The 11,004-nt window shown below is 44.9% G+C and overlaps 1 protein-coding gene across 2 annotated transcripts in view; it reads right to left on the bottom strand.

The window, feature by feature from the left end:
• Positions 1 to 912: 912 nt before the first annotated feature.
• LOC126456725 (leukocyte elastase inhibitor-like) overlaps positions 913 to 11,004 on the bottom strand; it is a 174,076-nt gene continuing 163,984 nt past the window's right edge. For both annotated transcript variants that reach the window (XM_050092467.1, XM_050092466.1), the window contains exon 5: positions 913 to 1,422. In XM_050092467.1, the coding sequence (XP_049948424.1) occupies positions 1,203 to 1,422 (220 nt within the window). In that variant the 3' untranslated portion in view covers positions 913 to 1,202. The remainder of the gene's footprint in view (positions 1,423 to 11,004) is intronic.

Raw genomic sequence — 11,004 nt, 5'->3', positions numbered from 1 at the left:
TTTTTCTAATGATTGCCAATCCTTTAAACGTACAGTTGCCCTCGGCAACTAGGTCCTTAATCGGCGTAGTCTGGAGGATTTTGATGCTATTATTTGCTTTATATTTTTTCTCTGGTGCACATAAACTCCTGTGTATAAGGCCTGGTGTGCCCATCGGTGGCAATGGCGCACAAACTGGTACCAACCGATCATTGTATCATCCTTCGGCAACGGCATCATTGGATGCGGTGTGGATGTGCGATGCGTCAGCACAAAACTGCGACTGCTGTTGTCAGTATTCGCTTCGTCGATCCGCTGCTTGTCGGTTTAGTAGCTACTCAGTTTGCCTCAGGGGGCTGGGTTCATTCTGTTCCGGTCCTTCCACCAGGGAAAGACCTTTGGCAGTACCGGGAATCGAACGCTAGCCCTCCGCGTCGCAGTCAGTCGCGCTGACCACTCAGCTAGGGAGGCTCGAGTGGAACTGTATGGCTCTGAAGAAGTGTTCAGTTCTGTGGAAACAAAACGTCTATGCTCTTGAAACGATGCAATAGTTTTAAGCTGTAAACACACCCGTTCTTGTGGGAAGTAATGTTAAACTATTGTCTGCTGATCTTAGTAATGATTGTGAAAAATCAACATTAGAACTGAAGTTCCAAGCTCTTAGATAAAAGTAATATTAATCAAACTTTTGTCTTGATATAAAAATTCTTCCAGCTTGAAAATTAAGAAGCAAAACTGATTTTAAATGTGGCTACTGCCTCAGCAAACTTAGTAGGACTGAAAAATAGCAGCCAACCAGTTTTAATGTTATTCTGAAAAAAAAATCCGGTCTTCAATTCGAGTTCCCGTAGAAAACAAATATCCTATTATACAAGACTACAGGGAGTAAATGTTATATTTCATAAATAAAATATTTAATAAAGCAACATGATGGCAGTTTGAAAATTTGTTTCTTCTACATTAAATATTATGTGTTTTAAATGAACTTCAGTTTGGAAACACGTACAGTTACAGTCGGTAACAGAAAATGATAAAAACAGCTGTAAGTTCTTATGGCATCCTTCTATTATCGTTCTCGTTTTTTCACTCCAGCCCATTACGACAGTGAGAGAAGTCCACATTCGACGACCGCCTCGCCGCACACGTTACGGTCCGGCCAGGCCCGCTAACGCCGCTCGCCAGCTGCAGCCCGCTTCCACTGTGGCGGCGCTGGCGCGTTCCGCCTAAGGGCGGACGACGGTGCCCCAGAAGAGGAGCGCCCTGGAGGGCAGGTGCTGGATGGCGAACAGGAAGGGCCGGTCGGCGCGGACCGTGGGGTGCGTGGTGCGCGTCACCCAGGCCACCGTCGCCGCCACCGCCTCCGTGCCAGTCTCCGTCACCTCCACGCGTACTCGGTGCACCACCTCAGACACCGACAGACGGCTCCGGTCCACCGCCGACAGCCTGCGGCAGGCAACACAGCCCGTAAGCGACGAGCTCTACCAAACTGAAGACATTGGTGAAAGGACCAGGTATGTCCAGTTTTAGTAAAAAAATAAAATAAAATAATAAAAAACGGGAACACTGTTACACTGAAGTGCTAGAGTGGATAGCAATGTGCGGCTGTTTCTAAGCATTCTGCGTGGTGTCTGTTTGTTCTATATCGTGTCTCCCTACCACTTTCGCGCAACGACGCTCTGAGCGTGTTTTTTAGGGAATTGACTAGTTTGAACCTGGGACCTGTTGCTGGTAAGGAGACGACAGACCACACATGACATGTAGAATTCAGAAGAGTTCAGTGAGACTAGCGATGATATAACCAAATACTTAATGATTTCGGCGTCAGCTCCACTGCACTCCCTGTAAAAGAATCTTAATACTAACTAAATTTAGTGGAAGCGGTTCAAGGCTTTCCTATTTTTAGTTAGCTGGTAAAATAACGTCGAAAAAGCCGTTAAGTTTACCATTGGAAATTTTATTCTACTCACAAAACATTGTTTATAAATTGCACTATTGATAAAAGGAAATGTTTTAATACAGGATGGTAAAAACCAACTGCGTTCAACAAAAATGTGAACGAATATTCCCTGAATGGGTTTCCAAGTTCTACAATGGATCGAAGGATGACCTATGCCATATCACATCTATAATCTAGGTTTAAATTAAGTTTCACAAGAGAGAAAACTATCAAAATGGTCTACAGTGACCCTCAATTATCTTTAACTACTTATCTAACTTGTCGTAAATTACAGTGGCTGATGTGGCTTCTCAATAACTATGTTGTTGTTGTTGTGGTCTTCAGTCCTGAGACTGGTTTGATCCAGCTCTCCATGCTACTCTATCCTGTGCAAGCTTTTTCATCTCCCAGTACCTACTGCAACCTACATCCTTCTGAATCTGCTTAGTGTATTCATCTCTTGGTCTCCCTCTACGATTTTTACCCTCCACGCTGCCCTCCAATACTAAATTGGTGATCCCTTGATGCCTCAGAACATGTCCTACCAACCGATCCCTTCTTCTGGTCAAGGTGTGCCACAAACTTCTCTTCTCCCCAATCCTATTCAATACTTCCTCATTAGTTATGTGATCTACCCATCTAATCTTCAGCATTCTTCTGTAGCACCACATTTCGAAAGCTTCTATTCTCTTCTTGTCCAAACTATTTATCGTCCATGTTTCACTTCCATACATGGCTACACGCCATACGAATACTTTCAGGAATGACTTCCTGACACTTAAATCTATACTGGATGTTAACAAATTTCTCTTCTTCAGAAACGCTTTCCTTGCCATTGCCAGCCTACATTTTATATCCTCTCTACTTCGACCATCATCATTTACTAACAATAACTATGTAACAGAAAAATCATCGGGTTTCAGATTTTTACTTCAAGTGGCAAATGTGAACACCATGAGCTTTAATTGACGATCGACACTAGTATTACGTAAAAAGGGCATGTAACAGATGAGACTTCTGCAGTTCTGAATGAAGCCTTATGCGCTGAAAAATGCGGCATCGCGTGCGTTCATTACCTTGTCGGTGTTCGTCAGGGGGCGGCGTCCGGCGCAGCTCCGCTCACCTCGCCGTCTCGGAGGCAACTCTCTCCTAACTTCTCCTTACTACCATTTACCGAAGTTGGTTTAAAAAAACTATCTGGCTGTGTTTTCATCTGACCAATCGGGGTCTCAATGTTAACCTTAAGCTCCACCTACAAAAATTCTGTCTATCCAATGAGAAATGTTATACTTTTCGTGGTGGGGCAATGTTTTTAAAGTTTGCAACGTAACAGAGACGCGAAAAAGTCTCAAGCTAAAACTTGCAGCTGGTGTGACCCTTTTAGTGTTATCGTAAGATCTATACTGTTCTTCTGGAGGGCTCTATCTTTTAACATGGGCTGGAGGGTGGTCCTAATGTGACAGAGACGCGAAAACGTCTCACGCTAAAACTTGCGGGTGGTGTAGCCCTTTTTGTGTTATCGTGAGATCTATACCGTTCTTCTGGAGGTCTCTATCTTTTAACATGGGCTGGGGGGTGGTCCTGATGTAACAGAGACGCGAAAAAGTCTTACGCTAAAAACTTGCGGGTGGTGTGACCCTTTTTGTGTTATCGTAAAATCTATACTGTTCTTCTGGAAGGCTCTAGCTTTTAACATGGGCTGGGGGGTGGTCCTAACGTAACAGAGACGCGAAAAAGTCTCACGCTAAAAACTTGCGGGTGGTGTGGTCGTAGCGGTTAGCTCGCGACGTGGGTGTCCGTCCCTTATCGTAGGGCCTTCTCGCTTAACACGGTTCTGCTCTCGGCTTCTGTTCTCGTTTCTCCCCTCAGAACTGCGTCTGTCTCACGGTGGGAAGGTATGACATGCATTTAGGCATTCTCGTGTTAGTCTGTGGTATTCCATTTGCTCACTCGTTACTCGTATTACTTTGGTTTATTCAATGTCTCGATTTATTCTGAGCTATGTGACATACTACTGGATTTGCTTATCATGTCAGGGTTTTCATGGAAGGTGTTGGATTTGCCTGACACCTTACATGTTTGCTGATGATGCTGTGGTGTGCGGGAAGGTGTCGTCGTTGAGTGACGGGTAAGAGGATATAAGATGACTTGGACAGGATTTGTGATTGGTGTACAGAATGGCAGCTAATTCTAAATATAGATAAATGTAAATTGATGCAGATGAATAGGAAAAAGAATGGTTCAAATGGCTCTGAGCACTATGGGACTTAACATCTGACGTCATCAGTCCCCTAGAACTTAGAACTACTTAAACCTAACTAACCTAAGGACATCACACACATACATGTCCGAGGCAGGATTCGAACCGGCGACCATAGCAGTCGCGCGGTTCCAGGCTGTAGCGCCTAGAACCGCTCGGCCACACCGGCCGGCGGAAAAAGAATCCCGTAATGTCTCAATACTCGATTAGTAGTGTAGCGCTTGACACAGTCACGTCGATTAAATATTTGGGCGAAACATTGCAGAGCGATATGAAGTGGGACAAGCATGTAATGGCAGTTATGGGGAAGAATTTTGGGAAGATGTGGTTCATCTGTAAAGGAGACCGCTTATAAAACACTAATACGACCAATTCTTGAGTACTGCTCTAGCGTTTGGGATCCCTATCAGGTCAGATTGAGGGAGGACATAGAAGCAATTCGGAGGTGGGCTGCTAGATTTGTTACTGGTAGGTTTGATCATTACGCGAGTGTTACGGAAATGCTTCAGGAACTCGGGTGGCAGTCCCTAGAGGAAAGGAGGCGCTGTTTTCGTGAATCGCTACTGAAGAAATTTAGAGAACCAGTATTTGAGGCTGGCTGCAGTACAGTTTTGCTGCCGCCAACTTACATTTGGCGGAAATACCACAAAGATAAGAGAGATTAGGGCTCGTACAGAGGCATATAGGGAGTCATTTTTCCCTCGTTCTGTTTGGGAGTGGAACAGGGAGAGAAGATGCTAGTTGTGGTACGAGGTACCCTCCGCCACGCACCGTATGGTGGATTGCGGAGTATGTATGTAGATGTAGATGTAGATGTTAAAGAAACTGGTATAGGCATGTGTATTGAAATACAGGCCGACTACGGCGCTACGGTCGGCAACGCCTACATAGGACAGCAAGTGTCTGGCGCATTTGTTAGATCGGCTGCTGCTGCTACAACGGCAGGTTATCAAGATTTGAGTTTGGACGTGGTGCTATAGTCGGCGCACAAGCGATGAGACACAGCATCTCCGAGGTAGCGATGAAGTGGGGATTTTCCCCTACGACCATTTCAAGAGTGTATCGTGAATAGGAAATGAGACACTTAAAGCAGTAAAGAAGTTTTGCTATTTGGGGAGCAAAATAACTGATGATGGTCGAAGTAGAGAGGATATAAAATGTAGACTGGCAATGACAAAGAAAGCGTTTCTGAAGAAGAGAAATTTGTTAATATCGGGTATAGATTTAAGTGTCAAGAAGTCGTTTCTGAAAGTATTTGTATGGAGTGTAGCCATGTATGGAAGTGAAACATGGACGATAAATAGTTTGGACAAGAAGAGAATAGAAGCTTTCGAAATGTGGTGCTACAGAAGAACGCTGAAGATTAGATGGGTAGATCACATAACTAATGGGGAGGTGTTGAATACAATTGGGGAGAAGAGGAGTTCGTGGTACAACTTGACAAGAAGAAGGGACCGGTTGGTAGGACATGTTCTGAGGCATCAAGGGATCACCAATTTAGTATTGGAGGGCAGCGTGGAGGGTAAAAATCGTAGAGGGAGACCAAGAGATGAATACACTAAACAGATTCAGAAGGATGTAGGCTGCAGTACGTATTGGGAGATGAAGAAGCTTGCACAGGATAGAGTAGCATGGAGAGCTGCATCAAACCAGTCCCAGAACTGAAGACCACAACAACAACAATAAAATCGTGAATATCAGGAATCCGGTAAAATATCAAATCTCCGACATCGCTCTGGCCCGGAAAAGATCCTGCAAGAACGGGACCAACGACGACTGAAGAGAGTCATCCAGCGTGACAGAAGTGCAATCCTTCCGCAAATTGCTACAGATTTCCATGCTGGACCATCAACAAGTGTCAGCGTGCGAACCATTCAACGAAACATCATCGATACGATCTTTCGGAGCCGAAGGCCCACTCATGTACCCTTCATGACTGCACGACACAAAGTTTACGCCTTGCCTGGAACTGTTGTTGACTGGAAACATGTTCCCTCGTCCTACGAGTCTCAATTCAAACGGTATAGAGAGGATGGACGTGTACAGGTATGGAGACAACGTCATGAACCCATGGGCACTGCATGTCAGCAGGGGACTATTCAAGCTGCTGGAGGCTGAATTAATGGTATGGGGCGTGTGCAGCTGGGGTGTTTGGAACTCCTGATACGTCTAGATACGACTCTGACAGTTGACACGTACGTAAGCATCCTGTCAGATCACCTGCATCCATTCAAGTCCATTGTGCATTCGGACGGACTGTGGCAATTCGACCAGGATAACGCGGCATCCCACACGTCCACAATTTCTACAGAGTGAATCGACCAAAAGTCTTCTGACCTTAAACACTTCCGCTGGCCACCAAACTCCCCACACTTGAGCTTTATTGAGCGTATCTGCCTTGCAACGTGCTGTCTAGAAGAGATCTCCAGCCCCTCGTATCTTACGGATTTATTAATAGCCCTACCGGATACATCTTGTCCATTCCCTCCAACACTACTTCAGACGCTAGTCGAGTCCATGCCACTTCGTGTTGCGGCACTTCTGCGTAATCATGGCAGCCTCGCGATATTAGGCAGGTGTACCAGTTTCTTTGTCTCTTCAGTGTCCTTCATACTGGCCCATGGCGGGTTATAAAAATGTTTCATAAATTGCATGGCCCAATCTTATATTTTATTCCGACCATTTCGGTCGCAAAAAGTGTTCACCGTCCTGTACGAAACACAAAACAAAAGTCATGTCGAAAGGCAGACCTACAGGGTCACAAGAATATTTCGAACGTAGCAAGAGCAAAATTGAAACTTCATGGCAGCTTAAAGCTGTGTACTGGATGGAGGCTCGAACTCGGGACCTTTGCTTTTCGCGGGGAGTGCTCTACCAACTGAGCTACCCAAGCACTCGTCCTCACAGCTTTACTTCTGCCAGTACCTCGTCCTATGCTAATCAATAGTAGCCATTATGGCACTTCGGCCGACCCAGATTATTATAAACTTGAAAAACATTCAGGAGTACCGGAGCGCCACGTCTTCACCTGCACTGCATCGAACAAGGCAAACGGAAGGCAATTCATTCTTTAGTATTGCGTAGGAGATAGCTGTGAGATTTGTTTTGATTCAATATACCAACTGTAAAAATTAATGGAGGTCCACATTGCAATTTCAAGCACATATTTCATTTGTCTTAAATTTTATTTCGAAGTTACTTGTTTGGGATAAGTAAGTTTCGCAATGTCAATCAATGGCGTTTTTGTGCATTAATATAACGAACTTCACAAGATTGATGTGTTGCATTGATTCAGTTTTTGCTTGCCTTATGTTGATATAAATTCATTCACTCCATGTTCAAGAATTAAGTAACCAGTTACTAGAGATCAGTATCATATTCAGTTTTATTAACAAATTTCTTAAAGCAGTACTTGAATATAAAGTGACGTAAAGTTTGTATGTTTCATTTTGGTATAACAAACATTAATAAGACTCATGAAATACTACATTCAGTAACTGTACTCAACAAACAAGGTGGTTTTCCCAGTATTCGTAACTTCAGGACGTGGCGACCATTTATGGAAAATGGTGAATATTTTTTCAGAATGATTGGTCACAAGGAGAGTCATAATTGAATCTGATCTAATGTTGTATGCTATCACTGCACTGTAGTGGGAATCATCTATCAGAGCGATAGTTGAACGTAAAAAGTGAAGTTCATAAATTTGTTTCGCAACGACCTTCTAGTCTATGCACTGAACGATTCGGAAGAAGTAAGCTTGCCCAGTTGATTATCAGAGAGGTATAAATGCGGTTAATTATATTAGGAATTTTCAGGCTACGAAAAAGCAGTGTTCGAAGTGTTTACATTGTTCATTTACTTGTGAGTCGAAAGTTATAAGTTACGAAAGATAGCCGTGGTGGTGAGAAAGTAACTCTGCTTTGCAGGCGGTACCAGAAAACTCGTCACATATGACGTTCATAGAACACTACACCTTACGAATTGGAAAGAAGGTGATAGGATCAATACACTGCCATTACATAGTTTGACAACTGGTCCTTAGCGTGGTACTATAGTGAGACCTGTCCATGGGACCAATTCAGGGAATGCATTTGGGACATCGGGTATTTGGGGCAAGAACTAGACATGTCCAGGGCTTGCATTGCTATTGCACCAAACAGGCAACTAGATTCTGTTGTGTGAAATACGTACAAGAAGTTCACTGTTGTTTAGACTTCTCGTCCTATTGAAGAAACCGGTGTGGACGCCCATAAATATCTTTAAAACAACCTATCATGATACTAATAAATAATTTAAACTACACAAATAATAATAGTAACATGTATGTATGTATTAAACCGGGGATCTATAAACGACGGAGAGGCTTCTACCCGCCGTAGCCCTCAGTGGTTCAGGTTCACAACCCATCAACAGGCCACAGCAGTCCACCCCCCACCCCTTTGGAACGTCACACCAGACAAGTGTAACCCCTAACGTTTGGTGGTAGAGTAATTATGGTGTACGCATACGTGGAGACAGTGTTTGCGCAGCAATCACCGACATAGTGTCACTGAGACGGAATGAAAGGAACCAGCCGGCATTCGCCGAAACAGATGGAAAACCGCCTTAAAGTTATCCACAGCCTAGCCGGCAGCCGGCCGGTGTGGCCGAGCGGTTCTAGGCGCTTCAGTCTGGAACCACGCGACCGCTACGATCGCAGGTTCGAATCCTGCCTCGGGCATGGATGTGTGTGATGTCCTTAGGTTAGTTAGGTTTAAGTAGTTCTAAGTTCTAGGGGACTGATAATCTTAGATGTTAAGTCGCATAGTGCTCAGAGCCATTTGAACCATTTTTGAAATGACCGGTACATCGGACCTCGACACTAATCTGACGGATTAGCAGTGCGTTAGACTACACGGTTAACAGGGCGGGCTGTCACAGTGTATTACTCATGCGATAAAAAATGTGAAACAAAAATAACTTTTTTCTTCTACGTTAGTACACATTAAACATCAGCCGAAGTAAAGCAACTCGTTCACTTGCTGCAGTTGACAGTACACAAATGGAAATACAAGGAAAATGGGTTCCGGTCTTACAGACTACCGTCTGCAATTGAAAATTCGCGTGAGTACAACGTAACATCTTTTAAACGTTCTAAAATATTGTACTACACATACCCACATGGTAAATACACTGAAGCGCCAAAGAAACTGGTATACGTATGCGTATTCAAATACAGAGAGATGTAAAGAGGAACAATACAGCGCTGCGGTCTGGAATGCCTATGTAAGAAACAAGTGTCTGGCGCAGTTGTTAGATCTGGTACTGCTGCTACAACGGCAGTTATAAAGATCTGTGTGAATATGAACGTGCTGTAACGGTCCGCGCACGAGAGATGGGACACAGCATCAAAATGGTTCAAATGACTCTGAGCACTGTGGGACTTAACATCTGAGGTCATCAGTCCCCTAGACTTAGAACTACTTATACCTAACTAACCTAAGGACATCACACACATCCATGCCCGAGGTAGAATTCGAACCTGCGACCGTAGCAGTCGCGCGGTTCCGGGCTGAAATGCCTAGAACCGCTCGGCCACCGCGGTCGGCTCCGACATAGCTTCGGCCAGAAAAAGATCCTGCAAGAAGGGGACAAAGACGACTGAACAGAATCATTGAACGTGACAGAAGTGCAACCATTCCACAAACTGCTACAGATTTCAGTGCTGAGCCATCAACAAGCGTAAGCGTGTGAACCGTTCAACGAAACGTCATTGGTATGGACTTTTTGAGCCGAAGGCTCATTCGTGTAAACTTGATGACTTCAGACATTAGTCGAGTCCATGCCACGTCGTGTTACGACAATTCTGCGTGCTTGTAACTGCAGGTGTACCAATTTCTTTGGTTCTCCAGTGTAACATCTACATCCATAGTTAGCAAGCCACATTAAGCATAGCTTTACGCCTAGCCTGCGCCCTTCAACACCGACAATGGACTGCACTGTTGTTAACGTTAGACTTCTCGTCCTACCGAAGAAACCGGTGTGCACACCCAGAAATATCTTGAAAACAACTTTTCACGATACTAATAAATAATTTAAACTACACAAATAATAAAAGGAACATGTATGTTTGCATTCAACCGGGGAAATGGAAACGACGGAGAGGCTTGTTCCCGCCGTAGCCCTCAGTGGTTCACAACCCCACAACAGGCCACAGCAGTCCACCCACCCCACCGCCGCCGCACACCGAACAGATGTTAAGTCCCATAGTGCTCAGAGCCATTTGAACCATTTGAAATACAGAGAGATGTAAACAGGCACAATACAGCGCTGCGATCGGGAACGCCTATATACACTCCTGGAAATTGAAATAAGAACACCGTGAATTTATTGTCCCAGGAAGGGGAAACTTTATTGACACATTCCTGGGGTCAGATACATCACACGATCACACTGACAGAACCACAGGCACATAGACACAGCCAACAGAGCATGCACAATGTCGGCACTAGTACAGTGTATATCCACCTTTCGCAGCAATGCAGGCTGCTATTCTCCCATGGAGACGATCGTAGAGATGCTGGATGTAGTCCTGTGGAACGGCTTGCCATGCCATTTCCACCTGGCGCCTCAGTTGGACCAGCGTTCGTGCCGGACGTGCAGACCGCGTGAGACGACGCTTCATCCAGTCCCAAACATGCTCAATGGGGGACAGATCCGGAGATCTTGCTGGCCAGGGTAGTTGACTTACACCTTCTAGAGCACGTTGGGTGGCACGGGATACATGCGGACGTGCATTGTCCTGTTGGGACAGCAAGTTCCCTTGCCGGTCTAGGAATGGTAGAAC

This window comes from Schistocerca serialis, chromosome 2 (assembly GCF_023864345.2).
Source record: "Schistocerca serialis cubense isolate TAMUIC-IGC-003099 chromosome 2, iqSchSeri2.2, whole genome shotgun sequence".
NCBI classification, from domain to species: Eukaryota; Metazoa; Arthropoda; class Insecta; order Orthoptera; family Acrididae; genus Schistocerca; species Schistocerca serialis.
This window is presented reverse-complemented; position numbering and strand designations above follow the sequence as displayed.